This window comes from Microtus pennsylvanicus, chromosome 6 (genome assembly GCF_037038515.1).
Source record: "Microtus pennsylvanicus isolate mMicPen1 chromosome 6, mMicPen1.hap1, whole genome shotgun sequence".
NCBI classification, from domain to species: domain Eukaryota; kingdom Metazoa; phylum Chordata; class Mammalia; order Rodentia; family Cricetidae; genus Microtus; species Microtus pennsylvanicus.
Genome location: NC_134584.1, coordinates 51,634,451 through 51,648,075, shown reverse-complemented (window position 1 = coordinate 51,648,075; position 13,625 = coordinate 51,634,451). Strand labels below are relative to the sequence as shown.

The window sequence follows — 13,625 nt, the reverse complement described above, 5'->3', positions numbered from 1 at the left end:
GTAGACTAGGCTGGCCTTGAACTCAGAAATTCACCTGCATCTCCCTCCCAAGTGCTGAGCTTAAATGCATGGGCCACCACATACTAAACAAATACTTCAATAGGACACCAAGCTTTACTGGTGAAGCAGGCATGAAATAACAGCACTTAGGAAGCTGAGGCAAGAGAACTGAGGGGCAGGGAGTGAGGGAGGGAAACTAGGAAGGCAGGCCGGCAGCCTGGCTGACTGTAAAATCTGCCTGCCTTAGGTGCATAAAAACATTACCAGGCATCTTTAATCCTGACACTCGGAAGGCCAGCATGTTCTACAGGATGAGTTCTAGGACAGCAAGGGCTAAACAGTGAAACCCTGCCTCAACCACCATCCCCCCCCGCCCCCCCCCCCCCAAAAAAGGCCAATAAAAAAAAATAATCACAGGGCTGGAGAGATGGCTCAGTGGTTAAGAGCATTGCCTGCTCTTCCAAAGGTCCTGAGTTCAATTCCCAGCAACCACATGGTGGCTCACAACCATCTGAAATGAGAACTGATGCCCTCTTCTTGCCTTCAAGCAAACACACAGACAGAATATTGTATACACAATAAATACATAAATAAATAAATAAATATTAAAAAAATAATCACAAAAAATTTTCTTTAATTTTTTTTGCCAGGTGGTGGTGGCACACTCCTTTAGTCTCAGCACTCAGGAGGCATAGGAATACACACCTCTGAGTTAGAGGTCAGATTGATCTACAGGGTGAATTCCAGGACAGCCAGGGCTATACAGAGAAACCCTGTCTTGAAAAACAAAACAGTAACAACAAAGCAATTTTTAAAAATCTGGATTATAAAAGATACAAATCTAATTGTTTTTCTAGTTCTAAAGCATAAATCTTTTGGTTTTGGTGGAAACTAAGTGCATAAAATATATTTCGTACTAAAAATGTAAAATTTAGTACAAAAATGTATATATTTTTCCATTTCAAATACCTATTCTAACTATATAGAGGTTCACAGAGTTGTACAAACTTATGGTCTGGCTAATTTGGATGCGTAAAATTTTTTTATTTGCAAATATTTTTATAATAAATTTATAAAATTTGAAAGAAGTCTAGGTAGAGTCACAGATAGCAAGTTCTCTAGGTTTGGTATTTTATCAAATCTTCAAGAGGCCTAGAAAAACAATCAATAGGTTGTATTTTTCAACAAGTTTTTGTTTTAAATCATAATTTGCAGTATTCCTGACAGCTAAACTAGCACATTAATTTCATTTTCATGTAGAAAATCTGACCAGAGGAATCTCATTTTCTCCATGGTTTTTTTTTTTTTAAATCTACCCTGTCTAAAGTTTCTCCCATTTGTATGTTTACTTTCATAGATCTGGACCATTGACTTTAAAATACTTAGGACTCTGCAGCTGGAAGCCAAAAATCTACTCTGCATGTAATGAAAACAAAGATGTTTTTCAACAAAACTTTTATCTTTAAGCATTATATTGTGGTCTATTAACTTTTTATTTTTAAAGTGATTTATCCTATCGGTTTTTAAAATGGGCAGTTACTAAATTTTTATGAAAGCACACAGTAAAATTAACAGGAAGACTATAAAACAGGCAACAACAAAACTGTGGATCTTAAATATTGGACACAGTGGTGCTCCTATAATCCTAGCACCATAGAAGTAATGAGGAAGACTGAGTTTGGAACCCTGGGCTGCACAGCAAGTTCCTGACCAGCACTAGCTATATAAATATCTCTTTTAGCAAACTAAAGACATGAGAACAATTGAGAATAGAAGGATAAAGTCTAGATCTAAATTAGAAAACTCCTGTTTCTTCCTGACTATTTCAAACACAGGGTGCTGTGGTAGTCAAAGCACCCAGTCATTACAATACACATTCCAAAGAAACCAGGAAGTACTAACTACACATAAAGGAATTTTTATGATTATCTCGAATAGTAGGGAAACAGCTGAACACCTTCAAAATATTTAATTTACAAAGGATACCTTAAAAAGACATGTTATATATTATAACAGAAAACTAAACACTATCTATTATCTCTGGCCTCTATCACAAACACCTCTCCCCAGAGAAGTGTTTAAACATTTAAGTGTATGCATTTAAAATAATTTAGCTTCTGATTTTCTCATTAAAATCTCTATCCCATAAAGCCAAAACTAGCAAGGAAACTCATCCACCAGGGAGGCCCTTACAAAATAGTACAAATAACAGAAATCTGCTAGACTAGACTGAGACTAAGACAAGATTACTTCTTAGGTAATAAAATACTTTAAATATATGAATTTTATACAACCACATACAAAATTCTAAGTTTCTTGTTCTAAGAAACATAAATGTTATATAGCTGTAAGGACCCCTTGGCTCCTCTGCTCAGTGTTAACAGACTGAACAAGAACAAGAAGAAACTGAAGCAGAGCACTTACACGGATCCTTTCTACTCCACACGGCCCTTTTTTATTAATGTTTTCTTTTTTTTTTGTTTTGTTTTTGTTTTTTTTGTTGTTGTTGTTTGTTTTTATTTTTCGAGACAGGGTTTCTCTGTGGTTTTGGAGCCTGTCCTGGAACTAGCTCTTGTAGACCAGGCTGGTCTCGAACTCACAAAGATCCGCCTGTCTCTGCCTCCCGAGTGCTGGGATTAAAGGCGTGCGCCACCACCACCTGGCTATTAACGTTTTCAAACACACCTACACACACAGTATCAGCAGTTATCCTGAAACAGCTGCCTAATTCTAAGTTTCATGATACCAGGAAAGCTTATCTTCCCTCTTTCTAAAACTAAATTATAGGTATTTTCTACATGTTACAGTATATCTTGAGGCATTAAAGGTAAATTTATAAAGAAATGATAACTATCAATACCATTTAGTAAGCAATGTTCTAGCTTTTCAGAATACTATTAAATACTCAGTAATGCCACATTATCATGCAAACTTCACAATCGTCCCAAGGGTCAGGTACTATATTACGCCCACTTAATAGATGAGGACTTAGAAAGTCTCACTGATGGTAAAGATCAGACCATAAGCTACTGTACTGCAATAGAGGTAAGAAAACACATGCACTGTATTTGTCTAGAATGTAAAAAGAATCACATGTTCAGTCAAAGGCAACTGCTGATGGGCGCTATTCTAAACAGCCAACAACAGAAGGCAGTTTATGAAACAAGTTCTTCCTGCTGAGTTTATCAGAGACAATGCGGATCAGTGGGCAGGCAGTAGGAACTAGGATGAATGTAAAGGTCCCGCAACTCGTGAGAACTAACAAAACTTTACTCGTCTCCTACAGCCCACTGTGGTGGTTAGGTTTTTGTCAACTTGACATAAACTACGGTCAAATGGGGAAAGGGAATCTCAGCTGAGAAAACGACTCTATCTGATTGCCTGTAGGCAACTCTTGGGGCATTTTCTTGATTAAATGACTAATGTAGAAGGGCCTAGACCACTGCAAGCGGTGATACCTAAGTAATATAAAAGGAAACTAAGTGAGCCATGAGGGGCAAGTAGGTACGTCACATTCCTTCGTGGCCTCTGTTTAGGTTCCTATCTTTAGGTCCTTATATGATGAACTATAAATTGTACCCTGAAATAAACTCTTTCCTCCTCAAGATTTTTGTCAAGTGTTTTATCATAGCAACAGAAAGCAAACTAGGGTATCTATATGAAATGAAAACAAAGGCATGTTTTCATAAGTTTCAACATATTTATGTTAAATAAATGCACTGTACTAGATTATTTCAAGTTCTCAGTAATAAAATTCTGTGAGTGTAATACAAATCAAATCATGTAACATTTTCCTCTAGTTTACCTAAATATAAAATAAATCCTTCTGAATTAATGTTACTGATTAAATATTAATAAGATCATGTCCTATAATTCAAACATATATACAATGCATTCTAGTTTTAAAAGTTTCTATTTGATAGTCTAATGTAGTTAGTAGATTGATACTACAATGCAGAACTGAAACGGACATGCCATAAAAACACCTTCCCTAAAATTACTATACTAACACTAGATAAACAAAATTTGATTTTTCCTACTTGGATTCTCAACTGACAGTCACTGCCTGTTGAAGACTCCTACACAGCAACGCAGAGAACATCTACAGTTGGAGTGTAAGAAAGTGAAGCCAAGCAGAGACAGCAGAAATAAAAAAGGAGTTAGGGGAGAGTAAAACAAATCCTGATGATATCCGCTTCCTTGAATTCATTCCTGTCCTTCCAGGTTAAAAAAAAGTCATGAACTTTTTATTTTAAACTTGTTTAAACTGGATGGTCAACATGTGGAAACAAAGACTCTATTCAATTAAGTCAGAGATGACAGTATCAACATGAGAGCCAGACCTAGATAATGGCAATAACTGCATAGAGCCCGTAATGACAGGGGTTCTGAGATCCCCCTTGAAAGAAAACTACTATGGTCTAGCGGCAGTATTTTCCATGATACACATGCCACACACATGTCAGCTCTTGACTGAGTCTTTGGAAATGACATTGGCACATATACAAACAAGCAGCCAAGAAGCCCAAAAAAAGTGAAAAAAAATTACATCAGGGCCAGCATAGTATCACCAGTAGAGTGTCTATATTCAGTGAGACACTGTCTCAACCCCCCACACACAAAAAAGCTATTAAAAATGCCAATCAAAGCTAAGAATGGTGGAGGCTCCTAGAGGCTCCACTCCAGAGGCTGAGACAGATCAGCATAACATTTTAATGTTCCAATTATTCTCTGATTTTATATTTGAAGAACAAGACACTTGAAGCTCATTCTTTGGATTCTTTTGTTCTTTACATAATACTCTGGGATCACCTGTGACTTAAAAGAAAGTATTGCTTAATAAGTTAAGGTTCAGATTTCAATTCAAGTATATACTGGGCTTCAATTAATTTTTCAGAGTATTTTTAGATGATTGTAGATATACATGTTATAAAAAGTAACACAGAAAGGTCTGTGGAACACCTTGCCCAATTTCTAACAATGATAACATTTGGAAAACTCCAGTTTGACATGACCAGAATAAAGATAAAATCTCTTCTTTACTTAGACATCGCATCATCTTCATTCTATCTTTAATTTGGTCTGTCCCCATTTTCTCCAATTGACCTTGAGATCAAGAATCCTGGAACTGAAGCTAGGCAGCAGCACACACCTTTAATCCTAGCATGAGGGAGGCTGAGGCAGGTGGATCTCTGTGAGTTTGAGGCTAGCCTGGTTGGTATAAAAAGTGAGTTCAGGACAGTCATGACTTTTATACAGAAGACTGACAGACAGACAGACAAAACAAAACAGAAAACTGTCTGGATATATGTGTGTGTGGTGCGGGGGATATCATGGAATTATATCCCAGCTTCACCATATACTAACTTAGGGTTATCTTTAGCTTTTTTTTCCAAAGATTTATTTATTTAGTTTACAGTGTTCTGTTCTGTATCTGTGCCTGCAGGCCAGAAGAGGGCACCAGATTTCTTTACAGATGGTTGTGAGCCACCATGTGGTTGCTGGGAATTGAACTCAGGATCTCTGGAAGAACAATCAGTGCTCTTAACCTCTGAGCCATCTCTCCAGGCCCTTATCTTAAGCTTCTCACTTCAATTATAAAACTGAAATATAGTACCTACTTCAGAAACCAAAGTGTGTCTGCAAAGTGACTAACAGTTCAGGACACAGAATCTAGTGTTCACTAAGTATTAAGTATAATGATTTGTGTGCACATAATGAAGATTTTTCTAAGAGTAAATTCATCCACTTCAGTCTAATATTATTCATCATTTTATTTATAAACTATTTGTAAGTAAATAATAAAACTATTCAGTACACTATTTATAAACACAGAAATAAAAGATGAACAGAAAAGGATATGTTTCCACAAGTACACAAAGGAGAAGTATGAAGTTCAGAGACATTTTTGATGAAAGGAGTTAATATGTGACCTGGCTCTTTAAGAGAACATTTACTTCTTAAATAAATGGGAAGATGTGGAATGCACTATTCTCTAGAGTAGAGATATAATACAACTAAAGTGTCAAAGACAAAGAAAGGCCTGTGCAGGAACTTGCAAGCAGATCAAGCTGGCCAAAGTGAGGGTACTGAATCACACATCTTCAAGGGCTTCAAATTCAAGTACAGATTTAAAAAAAAATTTATTTAGCTGTTTATTTACTTAATGGGCACTGGTGTTTTGACTGTATATATGCTATATGAGGGTGTCAGATACGAGAGTTACAGATAGTTGTGAGCTGTCATGTGGGTGATGAGAATTGAACTTGGGTCCTCTGAAAGAACAGCCAGTGCTCTTAACCACTGAGTCATCTCTCCAGCCCCTCAAGTACAGAGTTTAACTTATATTCTGTCTATAATAAAAACCAAAGATTTGTAAGTACCATAATTTTAAGTTCTTAATTGCATAGTCAAACAAATATGTGGCCATAATGTTTTAAAGGGACCTAGTAAGAAATATCTATTATACCAGTGCAAAAAAACTGCAATTAATCAGCCAGATAAGGAAAAAAAAAAAAACAAAACCAGAAAGGTTTGAGGGAGAAATACGAGATTTGGGAAGAAAAGAAACTTTAGATGGCCCAGGTTTCAAGTCTTGCTTTTGTGATATACTGAAGAAAACTGACTCAAACTTTTCTTTCATTGCTTATCTATTTTTCTAAATTCCACACCACAGTTTAATTAAGTTGACTAAATTATTTTTACCTGTGGAATAAAATATATTTCTTATACATTATAGTAAGAAACAAAGTCAAGAAGCTGGAAGGAAGATATGAAGTATACTAAATAAAAATTGGCAATGGCTACTTATTACATTCAGTGTCATAAGATGCTCATTAAAAGTAGAATATGGGATTCTGGATAGAGGAAAGGTTAGCTTGCAGTCATCATCCACACACAGAGGAAACAAAATGAGACTGTCTCACTCATAAAAGGTTCCAAGACACGTGGCTAACACAGACAAGAATTATGGGTTACTGTAAGATGTAAGAATTAGTTAAAAAACTTGGGAGGCAGAGGCAGGCGAATCTCTGTGAGTTCGAGGCCAGCCTGGTCTACAAGAGCTAGTTCTAGGACAGGCTCCAAAGTCACAGAGAAATCCTGTCTCGAAAACCCCCCTCAAAAAAAAAAAAAAGGAAGCCAGGCAGTGGTGGAGCACGCCTTTAATCCCAGCACTCGGGAGGCAGAAGCAGGCGGATCTCTGTGAGTTCGAGGCCAGCCGGGTCTACAAGAGCTAGTTCTAGGACAGGAACCAAAAACTGCGGAGAAATCCTGTCTCGAAAAATAAACAACAAAAAAAAAAGGAATTAATTAATAAGAAGCCTGAGCTAATAAGCCAACCAGTTTATAATTAAAAAAATAAAAAATGAAAGTAGAATATGGGACCAGGCATAGCTGCACACACCTTTAGTCCAGCACTTGAGAGGCAGAGGTAGTGGATCACTGTGAGTTCAAGATCAACCTGGTCTACATAGAGTTCCATGACAGTTATAGTAATATTACAGAGAACCCGTTTAAAAAAACAGAAAAAAATAAAAATTAAAACATTAAACAAAAATACACCTATTGAAAGAAGTAGAATGTGGAGGCCAGGCATGGTAGCACACTGCCTTTAATCCCAGCACTCAAGAGGCAAAGGTAGGAGGAGCTCTGTAAGTTTAAGGTTAGCATGGTCTACATGCTGAGTTCTAGAAAGCAAGACTCCTACATTCATTCGCTTGTGTATTCTTAATGCTTTGCACAGTTGGCACTCAATAAAAAACACTCCCTAGAAATGTATGTGCATGAAAAAAGAAAGCCATTAAATTTTAAGAAAGGTCCTATATTAGTCTCGGTGCTGAAGGGTCAGTATTTCTCATCTTCCTTCAATAAACAGGTCTTCTGTATCTATAGCTAAATCTCCTTTCAGAGATGCAAACAAGCCACAGATAGTTTCATTTTGTAAAAGTTAAATGACCATTTTAAGTACTAAATTATTAACTACTACAGGCTGTAACAAAAGCCTAAATTTAGAGGTTGGAGAAATGGCTAAGTGGTTTTAGAACACTTGCTGCTCTTGCAGAGGATCCTCCTTTAATTCCCAGCACTCACATGGTGGCTGAGTCATTCACAACTCCAGTTTCAGAGAATTTGACACCCTCTTCTAGCCTCTTCCAGCTCCAGGCATGAGACTAGTACACATACAGACATGTAGGCAAAACACTCATAAATATACAATAAACAAACAAACATGACTCATTTTTTATGATTCACTCCATTTTTACAGTTTAAAAATGTTGTTCAGGATATGTGATATAAAGTCACAATTTAAAAAATAACAATAATAAGGAAAGTACTTGTTTCATCTTACCAGGTCTTTCTTTCCCTGTGCCCTTTGACTCAGCAAATTTTTGTATCAAACTTTCAATTGTAGTATTAGCCATATTATTTATAAATTCTTCATGAACCTATTAAAAAAGAATAAAGTTTTTTTACTTTATTTTTCTTTAACTAACATTCTCGCTTTACAAAGCAATTTAAAAAGTTACACAAAGCTGGGCACATGCCTTTAATCCCAGCACTCGGGTGGCAAAGGCAGGAAGAACTCTGTGAGTTCGAGGACAGCCTAGAGAGTTCCAGGACAGTTAGGACTATTACAAAGAGGAACCCTGTCTCCAAAAACAAAACAAAACAAAAGGTACACCAGATATTTATTTTTTTTATTTTTTGGTTTTTCGAGACAGGGTTTCTCTGTGGTTTTGGAGCCTGTCCTGGAACTAGCTCTTGTAGACCAGGCTGGTCTCGAACTCACAGAGATCCGCCTGTCTCTGCCTCCCAAGCACTGGGATTAAAGGCGTGCGCCACCACCGCCCGGCTAGATTTTTTTTTTTTAATCTCCCATGTTGTTTCCTATGTTGGCAGATTTCTAGAGACCATCTGCCTACCTTCTCCACTAAGATATTACTTTATAGGCAATATATTATTGCTACTTTGATTATTTTAGAGACAGAATTCTTTTTTTTCTTCGTTTTTATAATTTTTCAAGACAGGGTTTCTCTGCAAGTCTCAGCTACTCTGGAACTTTCTTTGTAGACCAGGCTGGCCTTGAACAGAGAGATCTGCCTGCACCTGCTTCCCAAGTGCTGGGATTAAAGGTGTGGGTCACCACTGCCTCCCTAATGTTTGCTTTTTAAGTAGCAAAGGAAGACTTTTCCTTTCTCTCCTTACTTCAATACACCCCAGATTATCACTGAACACTTTTTCACATGTGTATTTTCTAATTACTGAAGTTGCTGCTTTAAACTTAAAATAGTAAAACTTGAAAAGAAAAATAATCAGAAGTTGGTAACATCCAATTTGTATGAAGAGTACTATATAGTTAATTCTTAGAAGTATATAACTATTTAAAATAACCAGTTGTTTAATATATATTAAGTATATGGTTAATTACATAGTTATACTGATAAGTATAGTTATATAGTAACTATATAATTATACAACTTAGTTACTATAAAACAATTTAAATTGGGGCTGGAGAGATGGTTTAGTGGCTGTTTGTCCAGAGGACCCAAATTCAATCCCCACCACCCACTGAAGAGGCTCACAGACACCAATAGCTCCACTTCCAGGGCAAGATGGCATTTCTGCCCTTCAAGCACCTTCTGTCATATGTACATACCCACACATAATTTTTAAAACATCAAAAGTAAACTTTAAAAAAAAATAAATTTCAGCCAGGCACTGGTGGTGTACGCCTTTATTCCCTGAACTTGGGATGCAGAAGCAGAAAAGTATCTGTGAGTTCAAGACCAGCCTGGTCCACGGAGTGAGCTCAAGGATAGCCGAGGTTACACATAGAAACCCTGTCTCAAAAAGCAAATAATAATAACAACAACAATAATAATAAATTATCATGCTTGGTGATCAATAAAATACATATAAATACATATTCTTCATCTGAAATAATTATCATATGTATGATTTCCAAATAATGTGATGAAAGACTTGATAAATGACTTAATAAAAGACTTAATAAAGAGCTATAAATGAACATGAAAATTTCATAAACCACTTCAACATAAAACAAAAAATTTACCTGGCCTATCTGTAAATGAATTTCCTTTATAGCATTTGACAAGGATCCTATAATTTCCTTTATGTGAATGAGATGAGTTTCTTCAATATCTTGAAATTTCTGGATTTAAAATATAGAAGTTTTGATTATAAAAAAATACATATATACATACAAATATATACTTTAGAATTAAAAGAAGTTTTAGAAACTATTTTAATATAGACAACTAAATTAAATAAATTAGCACTATGTTTAAAATGCTTCTAGACAAAACACCTAATAATTTAACTTTTTGTTATTCCATTCTCTTGGGCAAGTATAAACTTTTTCAGAGTCTGAAGCTACTAGAAGTTAAACTCTAAAATCAGGATTTTGAAAAATAAGGAGAGCCAGAAGATAAGAGCATTACAAAAGTCAGAGAGATTTCCAAAACTAAAACTTGATGCTAGCAGAACAAAGCCTTACCACCACTTGATTTTGAAGTTTACAATCTAGTCTAAGATTCCTAACATGCCTAACTTTTAAAAAGCTAGCAGAGTCTGTGGTCAGAGAACCTTGGGGAAGCCTGAGGGACTGTCTCAGCAATTTTCTACCGAAGGGAAGAATGCACTGGACCAGCTGAGGGTGTTGTCTGGGGTAGGAAGGCGGGAACGCTGCAACGAAGGAAACTTTCCCAGTTATGATAACATCTTTTCCCAGAGAATAACACTGCTAGCTCCTGCATTGCAAAACTCATGATCAAAAACTCTAGAATTACTAAAATAATGGAACCTGCGTCACTTGGCTTACCCCACCATTTTCTAAGGAAAGTGTGTCTTCATTCCCTTTTAAGAGCTTTACCAAATAAGGTATATTTTTAACTACCCAGAAGTATTATTTTACTTTTTATGTGTATGAGTGTTTTGCCTGCATGTTTATCTGTGCACCACATGCCTGCTGTGCCTGAAGAGGTCAGAACAGGATGTCAGACCCCCTGGAACAGAAGTTACAGATAGCTGTGAGCTGCCATGGGGATGGGTACTGAGACTTCAATCCAGGACCTCCGAAGCAGCCAATGCTCTTAACCACTGAACCATCTTAGAAGTATCTTGAAGCGTAAATTCACAAATAACTCAAATACAATTCTGAGATGGAAAGATTTTTTTTTAAGGATAGAAAAGAATGTGAAAAACCATTACAATGGAGAAATTTGGGTCTCTGTATGAGAATATGCTAGGCAGTTTGAAAATGGAAGTATTAATTGAGAGGATAACTTAGATGGGACTTAAGTAATGTCAATTGTAAACATTATCAGTTTCATCATTTACGCTGTATTACTAAAAAAGTTTGTTAATCTGAGTACAAAGAGGCAGGCCTAAGAAAAACTTAATAAAACAGATCACAGAGACATTCAAATACAAACAGAGGAATTTAACAGAAAACCAATTTCAGTGTTGCATTATAAGAATAGAGACAAACAGTCTAAGGTTTTCAAACAACCAACGTTAATATATCCAGTAACCTTATAGGAATTGCCTAATGACAGAGTAAGAGCTGAATGGATTCCTGTGCCAAAGTTAGAGTTAAGAAGATTCAAAGAAGCAAGTCTCATATGGAATGCATTCACCTTTTGTGAAGCAAATGTTAAACTCGTGGTCAGTCTGTAATAGAATTAGCCCTAAAGACTGGATAGAATAGATTAAAGTGTTTTTACGAACTGGAACTATACTTCAGGTAAAGCAGAGCATGAGATCAGTCAAATGAATAGGGTCAGGACGACAGTAAAGAGTATCAAAACAATATGTGGCTAACACAGCAATGAATTTGTGGGAACATGATTTGTTACAGCAATGGAATACTCAGATTAACATTCCCTTAAATTTAGAAACAAACCATAAATTAGCATATGTTTCTGGGAAAAATACAACAAGCTATTATAAAGAACAAGGTACCACAGCTACTGATCTTCCAAAGACACCAACAGCCCTACCTTTAAAATGACTGATACACAAACCTGCATGGGTTGCACAATGGCCTTTAACAAGAGAGAAAATACAGGCTTTAGAACAGCTGGTACAGGAGCAACTAGATGCTCAGCATACTGAAGAATCAACCAGCCCTTAGAATTCTACGGCATTTGCTGTTAGAAAGAAATCTGGAAAAGGGAGAACGGTAACAAAGCTAAGAACTGTTAATAATGTGATTCAGCCAATGGGCTCTCTACAGTCTGCCATTCCTCTGCCTTCTCTATTGCCTAAAGGATGGTCACTTATAGCTACTGATTTAAAAGATTGTTTCTTCACCATACCTTTACAAGAAAAAGAGAAAAATTTGCCTTCCCAGTGCCTACTTATAATAATTCTCAGCCTGCTAAGAGGTATCAATAGGTTCTCCTACGTGGAAAGTTAAATAGCCCCACCCCGTACCAATATTTCATAAGTTAGCAACTGGGAATAATACTTAAGTAATTTTCTGAATCTGTAGTTTACCACTCATGGATGGCATTTTACTATCTGATTCAAATGTAGTTGCTTTAGAAAGAATGTTTGAAGAAGTAAAGAAAATTTTGCCTTGTTGGGAATTACAAGTTTATCCCAAAAATACAAAGGAGATTCTATTAATTATTTAGGCTATAAAATAGGTTTACAGACAGACAACAAAAGGCACAAATTAGAAGGGACTGACTGCAGACTCTTAATGACTTCCAAAAATTACTAGTAGACCTTTCACATCTATGGTGCACTACTGAGGTAAAACCTGATGAACTGATTAACTTAAACAAAGCCTTATGGTAACATGGACTTAAATAGTCCCAGAAAATTATCAGATGAAGATGACAGAATAGGCTCTGGTTGAAGAGAAATTACAGAAGACACATATGGATTGATTATGTAGATCCAAATCTTAACTGCATTCTGATCATATTACCCTCCAAACATTCTCTCACAGGAATTTTAATACAGAGAGAATATATTTTCTTAGAATGGCCCTTTTTACCACATAAACCGAGTAAAAAAATTAAAAACTTATGTGGAAAAGGTCTCTGAGTTAATTCTAAAATGAAAACTGAAACTTCGTCAATTAGCAGGAATAGACACAGCAGAAATTATAGTACCTTTTAATAATGATGAAATTGACAAATTATGGGAAGAAAGTGAACCCTGGCAAAGAGCTTATAGTAATTTGTTGGAAGAGATTAACAACAACTATCCCAAAAGCAAGAGAATTCAACTTATACAGAGAACTAACTGGATCCTTCCTAGCATTAGAGCCCCTATTTTCCATACTGATGCAAATAAATATGAAAAGGAAGGTTACAAATCAGAAAATTTAAGTAAAGTGGTTCAAAGTCCTTATGATTCTGTCCAAGAGTCAAAATTATATGCTATTCTCATAGTACTAAGAGATTTTAAAGAACCTCTCAACATAATTACTGATTCACAGTATATAGAGTTGGTTTGTATATTGAAACAGCTGAATTTATGCCAAATAATACTGAATTAATTATATTATTTATTCAGTTACAAGATACAATCAGGAATAGGAATCATCCCGTATACATAACACACATCTGATCCCATACAGGTCTGCC

General features: G+C 36.0%; 1 protein-coding gene across 3 annotated transcripts in view; it reads right to left on the bottom strand.

Moving 5' to 3' along the window:
• Fcho2 (FCH and mu domain containing endocytic adaptor 2) overlaps positions 1-13,625 on the bottom strand; it is a 98,724-nt gene that overhangs the window by 53,173 nt on the left and 31,926 nt on the right. For all 3 annotated transcript variants that reach the window (XM_075976238.1, XM_075976235.1, XM_075976236.1), the window contains 2 exons: positions 10,076-10,174; positions 8,351-8,447 (listed from right to left, as the gene is read on the bottom strand). In XM_075976238.1, the coding sequence (XP_075832353.1) occupies positions 8,351-8,447; positions 10,076-10,174 (196 nt within the window). The remainder of the gene's footprint in view (positions 1-8,350; positions 8,448-10,075; positions 10,175-13,625) is intronic.